The 14448-nt window shown below is 45.0% G+C and overlaps 1 protein-coding gene across 4 annotated transcripts in view; it reads left to right on the top strand.

Annotated features, from left to right (window-relative positions):
• Window positions 1-14448, top strand: part of LOC142501531 (duodenase-1-like) — a 43054-nt gene that overhangs the window by 23235 nt on the left and 5371 nt on the right. For 3 of the 4 annotated variants that reach the window (XM_075611535.1, XM_075611536.1, XM_075611534.1), the window contains exon 4: window positions 5710-6145. The exons of the other annotated variant lie outside the window; for it this stretch is intronic. In XM_075611535.1, the coding sequence (XP_075467650.1) occupies window positions 5710-5862 (153 nt within the window). In that variant the 3' untranslated portion in view covers window positions 5863-6145. Of the gene's footprint in view, window positions 1-5709; window positions 6146-14448 lie in introns of those variants that run through there. 4 annotated transcript variants of the gene reach the window in all.

Here is a 14448-nt window from a genome sequence, read left to right as displayed (position 1 = left end):
ATATTTAAATCAAGTTATCACAGTGCATAATTAGTGAGCAATATTACATATTTTAAAACAATAAAACATTAAGATGATAAACGATTAAAACCTTGTACAAATGTATACATGTGTGGAAAGGAACCCACATAAGTAATTCTGATAGATGGTGTCATCTGAAAAAAATCCTGACAAGGATAATAACGTAAGTATTTCGACAAGCATAAAATTGTTGATAATATTTTTTATGTAAATGTCAATGGAAAATTCAGTTCCAATGTAATATGATAAATCTTAAAGACTTTAATTCAAATACTAATGGCAACAACCCAAAACAGATTTTGGTGTCCCCTTCTAATCGCGAGACATACAGGCATCTGAATAAAAGCCCAGAGGTCTATATCTATATTCAGTCCCTTCGGGTTAGAGTCTTTAATTTATAGATCCAGTATGTCTGGCGTTGGCAAAGTTTCTGGAGTCTATCCCCGCCCCTCCAGTGTGGATCTACTCTTTCGATTCCTTTGTAGCTCAGGCCTTCAGGATTACCTCCGTGGCACAGACTAAAGTGCCTGGATACACTGTGCGTCATCACCTGCCTGCGAATATTGCCCATGTGCTCCAGCACTCGGACCCTTAATGGTCTTGAAGTACGGCCCACGTACTGGAGTCCACACGGGCAAGCAAGCAGGTAGACAACATATTCAGTGCGGCAATTTATCATTTGTTTTATTTTAAAATCCTTTTTAGTAGTGTTTGAACTAAAAGCTACCTTATCCCCCTTTGTCACCTGTCTGCATGCCTTACAACCATGGCATCCAAAGAAGCCCACCGGGGGGGGGGGGGGGGGTGTAACCACTGTATCTCATTCATTGTTTTAGTTCTCCTAAATGTACTAGGTGCTAACGTGGCTTTAATGCATGGAGCTTTTCTAAATATTACTCTCGGAACATCTGGGATATGTCCTTTTAGGATGGGGTCCTTCTGAACCACATGCCAATGTTTTCTCACGATATCTCTTACTCTATTTGCGTCTATACTGTATGTTGTAATAAAAGCTGTGTTAAAACTCGTATTCTTCTCTTTTGTTTTTGATTTTAATAAATCGCATCTTGGAATTAATTCTGTTCTCTTTACTGCTTCATTTATCATTTTGGGCTGATAACCCCTTTCCAAAAATTTCCCCTGTAGTGTTAGTGCCTGCTCTTTAAAAGTTTCAATATCTGAACAATTCCTTTTGATCCTCCTCAATTGACCGTAAGGAATATTGTTGAGCCATTTTGGATGGTGGCAGCTTGAGGACAGCAAAAAATTATTGGCATCAGTGGGCTTAAAGAAGGTCTTCGTTTTGATTACATTTTGTTCTATATAAATCGTCAGGTCCAAAAAATTAATAGTTTTTTTGCTATGTTCCGACGTAAATTCTAAATTGATCTCATTTGTGTTTATATAGTCAATAAAGTCTACTAATAGCTTTTCACTTCCTTTCCATAGAAACAACACATCGTCAATATAGCGATGCCAAGAGACCAGGTTTGCGCCAAAGGGGTTATTGGACCAGATGGTATTCTCCTCCCAATTTGCCATAAAAATATTGGCAAAACTAAGCGCAAACCGGGTCCCCAAGCAGTTAGTTGACTTTGTGACAACCAATTGATTGAAATTTGCACATATATAACAAATTGTGCGCTTATCATTCTAAGCTTTTCCTGTATAAAAGGCTTAATTGTATTTGCGACGAAGTTTGAAGGGAGTCACTTGGGGAAAGGATTGGATTGGCAGGCGCTTGCCTATATATTGCTAGGAGCCCTGTCATACCTTTCTACGGAGCCTGAGGAAGCCCAGAAAGGGCGAAACGCATTGCTACAATCCCCGAGTATTTTGATCCATTTCGGCCACCGTCAGGAGCAGGAGATAGGAGCGCTACACAACACCCGGAAGCGGGGAGAGTTAGCAGCGCACCTAAACACCCTGCACATCTATCCTAAAAGACTGGCTGCTTTCTATTCTTTTAGCTCTCATGTCGCTTTGACTGAGCGCTTTTTTAACTTATATACGATGATTTTGTGTATTGTTTTTAGTTTGTATTAAAGATCACCATTACTCCATCTTGGATTCACTGTGTTAACATCACACTCAGAGTGATCCCTACGTTGCTGATGCTATTGGACATCTAAAGAGGGAGGAAGAGATACCAATCATAGTGTGTACTCACACGTGGCCGTGTGAGTAATTTTTGATATACCCTCACTCACCACCTATATCTTCTTTTTTTGGAGACAGCAGGGGCCACATAAGATAGCTCCCCAAAGAGGTGTAACAAAAGGTACTTCCCTCAAGAGTGTACTCACACTTGCCCGTGTGAGTGTTTGCAGTTTTTTCTGCATTTGACTTATTATCCGTCGGTCTCAGTAATTGTTATACTGTATTTGAATTGTCCCTCACAATCTGTTTTGTACTCTGTTTATGCACCGAGGGCGATACTGTAAACCAGTGTCATATGAAGATTGGAGAAGCCATCGTTTGGATCAAAGGAGAAGAAAAGATAGAATCAAGAAGATACAGAAGATAAAGAAACAAAGTAAAGAAACCTTGATGCGACAGCATTTACACAAGGCCGTGTAAGTGTTTATGTTATTCTACACTTCACAAAAAAACAATGTTTCAGGATTACATGTCCTTTGATTTAATCTAGGTGTTTTATATATATTATTCCTCTACCTGTGCTCCCCCTGTTTCTCTTGTTTTCCTGTATCACTAAGGATCCTGGACAGGTCCTTTTGGGGTCTTGAGCTGCAGGAAGAGAGTTGGAAGTTGATGGGAACCTTATATATCCTATAAGGTTGTTTTGTTCTAAAAAGAACTTTTTATTCCACCCATACATATAATTCCGTGGTAGCACCCAGGTATTTTCTATCGCCACAGTCTCCATACAGAACTGGAAACCTCTAAAAAGGAATTTCAGCCTTACTGCAAAGCTGAAAGTCTCAAAAAGATGTCTGCAGTCTTAGTACGGATCTTGAAGTCTCTCGGAAAGAGCTTCACGCCCTCAACATAGAGATAACAGTCTCACGCCAGAAACCCTGGAGTCTCAACTCAGAAATGCGTAAATGGAAGGAGGACTACGATAAGGCCCTGAGCGTTAAGGAGACTGTGGAAAGAATAGAAACCTAACAGAGGAGGTTTCATATCTGGCTGATCAAGTCAGTGAAGGAAATGAGAAGCTTCATGAAGGAAAAAAAGATGAAGAAACAAATCCCACAAGAAAAGCTGGAAGTGCAGTTAGCACTGAAAGAAGCAGAGGGCGCCTTTCAGCAGGGTAAGAACACACCCCTATGTCTTCAGTTGGAACTCTCTCAGATCAGAGCAGTGTCTGAATGAAAGAAGAGAAGCGTTCTAACCCTCCAGAAATATTACAGAGCTCTTATCCAAGGAAGGTTGGAGAGAGAAAGTTATCTGCGTAAACGCTCTGCAGCGCTCATCAAACATGCTGCCTACAAAGAGACGTAAGCTCATCAGCTGTGTCGCCAGAATAAAGCAGCCTGCCTTTTCCAGTCAATATGGAGAATGAAACGACCAAGAAAGCATTAATAACATTTGAAGCAATGTGTAATTTTACTCCTAACATTTGATTAGAAGTGTCTGCAGTAAATATACTACAGGAAAATGAAGGAAGCTGCTTGAGTGATTCAACCAGCTAAAGGCCCTACGTCACAACCAAGCAAGCTGTGCGTTGCTATAAGTGCACCCGCAATACCGTCTCAGTGCTACAAAAAGAAGAACCAAATTACGACTGAGAAGACTAATACAAATCTAGTCATGCTACCGTGCCCACATGGCCCAATTCGGATTCCTCACAATGAAAATAGCCGCTATAAGGATTCAGTCGTTGGCTATAATGAGACAGAACTGTATCTGTGATCATATCCCTGAAGATGCAACACTAGATGTCTACTCATCTCTGTAAGGGAAAAAGGCATATGACTACAGGTTTGCCAACTGCAAAAAAAGAGAGGCCACGTGTAACCGTTAGGTGTGAGGGGAACTGCAACCAAATTGATTTACTGGAATGTAAGTATCTTGAATCAAACATAAATTACCTCTCTACTGATAAGGGGGTCATGCTTCTTGCGGCTAAGCCCGTAATGGATGAGAGAGCTGTCCTGGTACTGCAGGAGCTTCAAAACGGTGCTACACATCTGCTATAGCAGAGATTTCCCACCAGACCACTTGTGGTTTCCACGCACATTGACGATTCGGTCAGTGTAGAAAATGTAATACGTCGAGACGATAAGTATACCGACTAACACACAGAGATGAAACAGGAGTCAATCAGAGTGGATTAAAACTCCGCCCAGGGTGAACTACCCATGATCATTGATACTGAACCAGATGCAGGTGGTCACCCTAGTCTCAGGGAAGAAGACTTGGTAGAGTGGAAAAATGAGCTTGAACCAGGAGTCCTCTACAGACATGAGGAAGCTAAGTGCATCATGGAAATATGTGCTTGGAAATAGTCCTCCATGAGTGACTAAAACGAACTGAGTACAAGCTCATATGTGAAGAGAAACTGGTTATCTTCACCAGACACAAAGACTGCGTAACTGGTGTTCTCTTCAACCATGGCCACATATTGGGGACAGTAAGTGCTAGAAAGGTGACAACCCGCCCTTGTTCATATTAGGAGTGTCAGATGGTAGCCCAAGGTCAAACCCCAACAATTCTGGGAGGAGTAAAGAACACCTGGAGAAAGGGCCCAAGTCCCTGCGTGACTGAGGGTTTTCTCCCTCCAACCACTCTTGTTTTGAGTCGTAGGCACATCTCGAGAGTGGAGGGATGGGCTTCAACCGTGGCATGCCCAAGCTGCCCACACACCGGGGGGTCGGGGGGGTGTATGTGAAAGTGCCTTTCCTGTCTTTAGCTGATGAGTCCACCAGGGAGCTGGTTATTTGTAACCGTCTCCACCTGTCTCATCAAGCAGGTTTAAATGTGTGCCGCACAAATTGCATAGGTCTCTTGAGCACAGAGGGCCTGTGCTGCTAGTAAAGATTCCAAGGAACAGCGCTCTCTAGCACATGGGAGGTGAATACTGACAGAGAGGGATCCCAGGGAACCAGCTCCTCTATTCCAGGACACAGCGGTCACTGGAACTCGACAGCAGGTGCACCCCACGGACACCAACCCAGGCAGAGGGAAAGATCCCCTGATAAGAGGCCTAGCCTCCCAGCCCTTCAGATAGGGACTGGGAGAGTGAGACTGGGAGAGTGAGATAGCCGCTACAGCAGGGGTGCGCAAACCTTTGGCCCCTGTGCCCCCGTCTGCTCAGCCCCAGTGCTCGCGCCCCCTCTACATGGTATCAGGCGTCAAATGATGCCACAGGGTCATGTGACGTCGTGTCGCCCGATGCCATTGGAGAGAAGGTAAGTGAGTTACAGAGGCCTTGCGCACTCCCCGGTATTTAATGTAAATGCTTTAGGGGAAGAGCGCAAGACCTCTGCAACCGCTGCGCCCCCCTCCCCCCCATAAAATTATCGTGCCCCCCAGTTTGCACACCCCTGCCCTACAGGGTGATATGCTGTTTTGTGTGCTCCCTTTAAAACTGTATGGTTTTAAGTTACGGGCTGAATAAAGCCAAGATTTATTTTCCCCAATATGTTTCCCTGGTCATATCTCATCTCCTAGAATGTTATATCTACAACTCTCTAAGCTCCTCTTCTCACTTTCTCTTTGTAGGGTGACTCTGGGGGACCACTGGTGTGTAGGGGGGCTCTGGAAGGTGTTGTATCATTCGGATATGATCACCCCCCGGGAGTATATGCCAGAGTCGCCAAATACTTGCCCTGGATCAAGGAGACAATGTCGAAATATGGAGCTGGGAGTGTCTGAGTCCGGCTGCACAGAACCCATCTTATCTCTTATCCCTACAGAGATCCCTCTTATCCCTGCACAGAACCCATCTTACCCCCGCACAGAACCAATGTTATCTCATCCTTGCATGGGACCCCTCTGATCCCTGCCCAGTAGCCATCATCGCTGCACAGAACCCCTCCTATGTCTTATACCTACCTATAACCTCTCTTATCCCTGCACACTGGCGCTCATATCTGCCCCTCTGTTTTTCCAATGTTTGATTTGTGTCTTTTGATGATTAAACTTTACATGAAAATTACACTTTGTTACTTGTATCACTTGAGCAGAGGGGGGGACGGGGGACCCTAAATTATACATAATGATTTTCTCCTAATACACAGACATTAGGGACACATTCCTGGCGCCTCCTAATATACAGACATCATGGACATATACCCCTCACCCCTCCTAATGCACAGGGCAGTGGACCGCTTTCTAGGGTACAACGACTAGTCTCCATTGGAGCCCCTGGTTGTTGTATGGGGGGGAGGTGTGGCCTCTTCGCCCCCCCCCCCCCATCCTCATGTCGGTGGCCTTGGGAACCCTCCCCCCTCTCTCACACATTCCCTCCCCCCTCTCTCTCTCTGTTTCCTCTCTCCCTCTGTTGTAACCCTTCTATATTCCTGTACCTCAGACTATATGCCTGGTGGTGAGGTGGGGGCCACGTCCTTATACCTATGATAAATACCACATGTGTGTGGAACAAACTAGGGTGCACAACTGCCACAACAATGTTATATAACGGATTTATATAGATTAAACGTTGACAGGAACTTCATGATCCTTAGAAACAGGATCACCACATACTAATGACAATACATTCTAATAATAGTTCACATAGGCGCTGCACAGGTGTGTGTTAATGTCAACCCAAGAGGCCTTCCAATCCTGGGTATGCAGGCCTATACTTGAGGTACCGGTACACTATTGGAGCTTGTGTTTGTAACTGGGTGAAGCAGGCCTGTACTTCGCAAAGGTTTATTTTGGTATCACCGTTTCCAATGACCGTCGGGGAATCCCCTCAGTCAGCTGTCTCTCCTCCGTACGGCTACCGATATCAGCTGCTGGGCTATCCAGCTCTTTAGGCTGATCTCCATCTTATCCGTACTGCAATCTCACCCGCGCAGGACGCGTGCACGTCCAATCACACAGGTTGCTCTTGATTGAGCCTGACACCTTCAGGCCTGAACAGATCTGCCTTTGTCAAGGCTGTCCCCTCAAAGTCCCTCCTTGACCTGCCTCCCTACTGGCTCATCATAGTTACATGTCCATAGGAGAGGAGAGTGAAACAGAAACACAGCGCACAACGCATATAGTGAAGTATGAAAAGATATAATAATCTATTCAAATGTTAAAGTTCTGCGTACATCAATGCAAAAAATACAATGGGCAATGGGTGGGTAGTGTTACCACACGCTGGAACTATTGGATCACAGCACGGCTCTTCAGCAGGGTCATCAGAGGCAAATCAGCAGCCGAAGTAATCCACTGGAATACCATCCATAGAACTCTGTGTGATCCTACAACCGTCAGGGTAACAGCATGGGAGGGAACCGATGTAGGTTCCCGCAATAGAGTACAAGGAGCCCAGCGTATCTTGCACGCCGCTCCACTCCACGGAATTCCCTGAAGTAGCTTCTTGCTACGAAACGCGTTGGACAAGTGCCACACATTTGATCATAGTTGTCTTTTGCCGTGCAAGATACATTGTGCCTCTCCCTGCTGTCCGCTGTCGCCCTGCTGTTACTGCTGTGCGCGATATCGGACTATTACCTAATCCCAGAGGGGAAGGAATTGGCCCGCCACGTAATCAGCGAGTGACGAGTATACTCGAGTGATGCACCGGAAGTGCGTGGAGCGGCGTGCGAGATACGCTGGGCTCCTTGGACTCTATTGCGGGACTCTACATCAGTTCCCTGCCATGCTGTTACCCTGACCGTTGTAGGATCACACAGAGTTCTATAGATGGTATTCCAGTGGATGTTTTCGGCTGCTGATGTGCCTCTGATGTCCCTGCTGAAGAGCCGTGCTGTGATCCAATAGTTCCAGCGTGTGGTAACACTAACCACCCATTGCCCATTGTATTTTTTGCATTGATGTACGCAGAACTTTAACATTTTAATAGAGTATTATATTTTTTCATAACACTGGGGTATATTGTGCAATGATCCCATTTTGGGATCACATCTTGACGTTAAAACACGGTTTATTTACAGGAGAGCAAAAAATATCAAAAACTTGTTAGCTCCTAGTGATGTTTTTATAAGTAAGAGCAATACTACATCGAAAACGAACTGGCTAGGGCCTAAACCAAAAGGCAACTATATCTGTGGTAATTGCACGATTTGTAAATACCAACATCCTGACAAACACACTTTTTATTCACAAGTAACGAAGGAAGTTTTTAATATTGATGACTTTATTCTATGTACCTCTACACATATTGTATACCTATTGGAATGTGCGTGTGGGTATCAATATGTAGGCAGAACCAAACGCAGCCTTAAAGTTCGGATTCAGGAACATGTCAGAAATATTAAAAATGGTTTTGAAAAACATAGTGTATCTAGACACTTCCTGATACACCATAATAAAGATCCGTCAAGTCTCACTTTTAAGGGGATTCAGTTGATTCCTGTAAATAGAAGAGGAGGGGACAGAGTTAAAACATTGTCTTCTAAAGAGACATATTGGATACATAAGTTAGATACTATGTCCCCTAAGGGGTTAAATGAGGATGTGGATATTTGGGCACTTTATTGAATCTTTAGCTCACCACCCCTCTGTACCTAGGGGATGTATCATTTATCTCTGTATCTCTGTTTTCCTTTCTTTATCCTACGCTTTTTTCTAGTTACATCTTTTTATGCAAGTAATGATGGTGTCTATTTTAAGTCGACTAATATTGTGTTTCTTTTATTCCAGCATGTTTTTAATTATTTATGCTAGGTTTTGTCTATATGTAAGTTTATATTAAATAGGTATTGTTTTGTTTTTTTGTTAATAAAGTTGTTGTTTTAAAAGTAAACTACACATCTTCCCTATCACGCAGACCATTACCTATTATAGATGATTGGTCTATCCCTAATTGGTTGACCAATAAGGTATCTATGTGAGGTATTTAAGACCTCTGGGTAATGGCCTAATTATTCCCTGAAGAAGTAGTTAATTCTACGAAACTAGTTGGATGTAACATTCTATTGCCTTATATCTGCTTACATTGGCCTTTGTCTATGTATTGGCCTGTCCTGTTCTTATTTCATCCTGTGTGCTGTTTTGGACACTTGTGAGAGACTTTGTAAGACTGTTCAAACTTCCCTATTGAATCCACCACTGCTGTGTAGACAGTGACGCCATTACACAGCGTCCCGCGACGGAGCGGCATCGTGGCACGCTGAGGGCACCCCAGCAAGCTGCGTTTTAACCTCTGTGCAGAGGATACACCTGCCGAGGTACAGGAGCAGCTTCATATCGGCCAGGAAGCAGGAGCGATTTCACCGAGCCCCAGTACCAGCTGCTGAACCTGGCTGCATGAAGGGAAATCCCCTTGGGAGTGAAAAGACTGACGTCCTGCCCCAGAATCAACTGAGCTGCAGCAGCAGAGGGAAGCAAGCACCTGAATCTACAGCTAACAGCTGCCGAGTGGTAAACAGTGTGATACACACTACATGCCTTTTACCAACTTTTTTCATGTACGCAGATATATTACCCCCTTTTTAATTCTACATGACATATTACACTGTGTCATGTTTTATTTAACAAAAATAAAGCCAAAATGGAGAAGCCATGTGTGAAAAACTAAGTATATCTTATGATTTAATCGCTTGTAGAACCACCTTCAGCAGCAATAACTTGAACTAATCATTTTCTGTATGACTATCAGTCTCTCTCATCATTGTGGAGGAATTTTGCCCCACTCTTCTTTACAACGTTGCTTCAGTTCATTGAGGTTTGTGGGCATTTGTTTATGCACAGCTCTCTTAAGGTCCAGCCACAGCATTTCAATCTGGTTGAGGTCTGGACTTTGACTGGGCCACTGCAACACCTTGATTCTTTTCTTTTTCAGCCATTCTGTTGTAGATTTGGTTGTGTGCTTGGGATCATTGTCCTGTTGCATGGTCCAAGCTTTAGCTGTCGGACAGATGGCCTCACATTTGACTCTAGAATACTTTGGTATAAAGAGGCGTTCATGGTCGACTCAATGACTGCAAGGCTCCCAGGTCCTGTGGCTGCAAAAGAAGCCCAAATCATCACCCCTCCACCGTGGTTGATAGTTGGTATGAGGTGTTTGTGCTGATATGCTGTGTTTGGTTTTCGCCACTTTTGAATAATCTTTCTCACTGTAGAATGATGGACTTTAAATTGTTTGGAAATTGCGTTATAACCCTTCCCAGATTGATGGGCAGCAACAATTGCTTCTCTAAGATCATTGCTGATGTCTTTCCTCCTTGGCATTGTGTTAACACACTTGAATGCTCCAGACCAGCAAACTGCTAAAACTTCGGCTTTTATAGAGGTGGTCACACTTGCTGATGATCAATGAATCAAGGGCATTTGATTAGCAGCACCTGTCTGCTATTTAGCATCTTAATTCCTATGGAAGCAGTAAGAGCGTACTTAATTTTTCACACATAGCTTCTCCATTTTTACTTTATTTTTGTTAAATAAATCATGACACTGTGTAATGTCATGTGTTGTTGTATTTACCTAATTTTAAGAACTGGTAAGGAACAGTTGATTGTTATTATGTCCTGATATGTAAAACCATAGAATTCAAAGAGAGTGTACTTGTGACTTTAACTAGTGAGTTAGTGACACTGTCTGTGTTAATGTAGGGATAATAAAGTCCTCCTCAGAGCTCATGATGTGATGGAATCAGAGGACTCTCAGCAGATGATACTTGGGGTTCAGAGTTACCACATGCACCCTGAGTATGACTCTAGTGAGCATATCCCCTACAACGATGTCCTTCTGCTCAAGGTAACCACTGGACCATATACACTGCAGGCACAGATCTGTATATAGAGATAGGTAGAAGAAAGAGGTTAAGTGCACTCACTGGATCTAAATAGCTACCTTAGAAGCAGAGAGAGTATCCCCTGTCGGGGAGATCTATAATGCAGGACACAGCCTCCAAAAGCAAGAAGGAACCGGCACTCCAGAGGTCTTCATACAAAAAAGATTTGAATCCACACAGATCAACGTTACGGTCATATACACTGACCTTTGTCAAGATAAAGTGGTGTACATAAAATGCTCCTTATATCTGTACCTAAAGTGAACTGCTTTACGTGATGCAGGTGAAACGGGTGTGACTAACCACCACTCATGAAAGTGACATCATCAAGTTTGTGGGTGTATCTAAAATTACCGCAATAAACAATTAGTGATCAAGTTAATACCATACACCTAATCAATGTAAAAATACCTGATTGTTGCAGCATGCAATCGTGAACACCATTACCAACGTAAGGCTGCGTCCATAGGACGGCAGCCATGCGGAGGCGCGCGGAGGCTGAGGGAAAGCGGGTGCTTTCCCTGGCCTTGGTCCGCGTGCCGTCCAGAGGCGTGTCAGGGGCGGGCCAGTGTCATCACGGAGCTGGTTCGCCCTCATTGGGCGAACCGCTCACGCGACCGGCCCTGCGCTCCCGTGACCGGCCCTGCGCTCCCGTGACCGGCCCTGCGCTCCCGTGAGCACCAAATCTAAAAATTTAATAAGACACGCTTCCGCACGCTTGCGGAAGCGTGCGCGAGCCCCTGCTAAAGCCACTCTCATTGTGGCTGCAGGGGCTCACTGAAGCGTTAGCGCGCCTCAGCGCGGGTCAGCGCCTAAATGAATGCAGCAGTGACTAAAAGACAAACCGCTTACAAAACTGACTGAATAACAGAATTACATGTCTAAATCATTACTGCACCCAATATATAAGAGAACATACTAGATATGAAAAGATATATTACATATTGTTGAAACATACACTATCTCCCCATTGCAGCTAGCAGTGTAGCCCAGTTGTAACTTTGTATAGACGTGAAAAGTTGATACAAGAAATGCAACTTGCAACAGGCTAAATAAAACCACACGTGAGGGAGCACACCAGATGTAGCCATGCAAACTCTGCCACCACCAACTTATCAACATGGCCAAGAAGGAACAGTAATGGGTTTCAAAAGAAACCTTATCTTATAACGACAATGCATTTACCAACAGACCATATTCATTCACTCATTCATATTCAAGGCTGTGTTACTCTTTATTTGTCCACGTTGTTCGTGGTTGTGTAGAGCACAATGACAATCTGAGCCTGGGGAGTCCAGGAGGTTGTAGCAATGAGAATGCCACTGGTCTAGAGGGGTATGTATGTTGTATAGTACTGTCCGAGATCACCTCTGTGGTCACGAGACTTAGGCCGAGTCCATAGCAGGGGAGGCCGCGCTGAGCCGTGCGGACGCTCAGCGCTGAGCCCCTGCATCCTCAATGAGGATGCCTTGAGAGGGGGCTCACGCGAGCGTCCGCAGGCGTGCTGAGGCTTTGGAATTTTCAGCCGAGCGCCAAGCTGTTTTTCAGCGCGCTGTCGGCTGAAAACATCCAATCAGCCTGAAGCAGCTTCAACGTCACAGCGCCGTGACGTCGGCGCCGTGACGTCAGTGCGTCGCGGGCGATTGGCCCAGCGACGTCACTGCCCCGCCTCCAACCACCTCCCCCCCCGGCTCCCTTCGCGCACGCTGGCTCGCCTGCAAGTCCATGGAATCGCGCAGATTTCAGCAGGCGAGCCTCAGCGTCAGCGCGGCTCGGAACTCCTCACCCCTCTATGGCCCCAGCCTTAGGCGCAGTCTATGCTGTTGAAGACCGTGCGGGCGGTGCGATCACATTGCCTTAAGCTTAAAGCATTGATCGCGCCCATAGACCGCGCGGGCGACAGCAGGAGGTGGCGCGTGTTGCGCGAGGAATCAGTTGAAACTGATTTCTCTGCGAGACGGGCAGGTCACGTGAGCGGTTCGCCCTTAGCTCCGTGATGTCACAGACATGCCCCCCCTCAACGGGGCATCTAGCATGTCCAAAAAAATGCACCTGCTTCATGCGGGTGACGTCACGGATGCGCACGCCTCTGCGCAGGCTGTATGGATGCAGCCTTAGGCTGCATTGTGTCTTTTTGATTATTAAACTTTACATGAAAATGACACGTTACTTTTATCACTTGAGCAGGGGGGGGGAGGCGTTCCCACACATATAGTAATTTCCTCCTAATACAGAGACATCAGGGACAAATACCTCTTACCCCCTCCTAATATACAGACATCACAGACATACACCCTCGTAAAACACAGACATCAGGGATACCTCATCCCCTCCTAATACACAAATATCAGGGACACATACATCTCACCTCCTCCTAATAAACAGACATCAGAGATACATACCTCTCATAATACACAGATATCAGGGACATATACCCCTTACCCCCTCCTAATATACATACATCAGGACACATAACTCTCCTTCCAGGCCGGTTTATCCACTAGGCAAACTAGGTGGCCGGCTAGAGCGGCAAAACTTGGGGCATGAGAGGAGGGCATGAGAGAGGCGGGGGAGGAGAATGAAAGAGGGCAGCGAGAGAAAGAGGGGGGCACAGAGAGAATGGGAGAGAGGATGAGAGAGGGGGTGAGGGATAGAGAATGATAAGGGGTTGAGGGAGAGAGGTGCATACCTCACCCCTCCTAACATATATACCTCGTTATACACAAACATCAGGGACACATACTGTACCTCTAACCTCTTAATACAAAGATATCAGGGATACATACCTCTCATCCCATCCTAATACACTGATATCAGGGATACATACCTCTCATCCCAGCCTAATACGATGAGGGATACATACCTCTCACCCCATCCTAATACACTGATATCAGGGATACATACCTCTCACCCCATCCTAATACACTATCAGGGATACATACCTCTCATCCCATCCTAATACGATGAGGGATACATACCTCTCATCCCATCCTAATACACTGATATCAGGGATACATACCTCTCATCCCATCCTAATACACTGATATTAGGGATACATACCTCTCATCCCATCCTAATACACTGATATCAGGGATACATACCTCTCATCCCATCCTAATACGATGAGGGATACATACCTCTCATCCCATCCTAATACACTGATATCAGGGATACATACCTCTCATCCCATCCTAATACACTGATATCAGGAATACATACCTCTCATCCCATCCTAATACACTGATATCAGGGATACATACCTCTCATCCCATCCTAATACACTGATATCAGGGATACATACCTCTCACCCCATCCTAATACACTGATATCAGGGATACATACCTCTCATCCCATCCTAATACACCGATATCAGGAATACATACCTCTCATCCCATCCTAATACACTGATATCAGGGATACATACCTCTCACCCCATCCTAATACACTATCAGGGATACATACCTCTCATCCCATCCTAATACGATGAGGGATACATACCTCTCATCCCATCCTAATACACTGATATCAGGGATACATACCTCTCA

This window comes from Ascaphus truei, chromosome 8 (genome assembly GCF_040206685.1).
Source record: "Ascaphus truei isolate aAscTru1 chromosome 8, aAscTru1.hap1, whole genome shotgun sequence".
NCBI lineage: Eukaryota > Metazoa > Chordata > Amphibia > Anura > Ascaphidae > Ascaphus > Ascaphus truei.
Note: the sequence above shows the minus strand (reverse complement) of the source record. Positions and strands in the feature narration are given on the sequence as shown.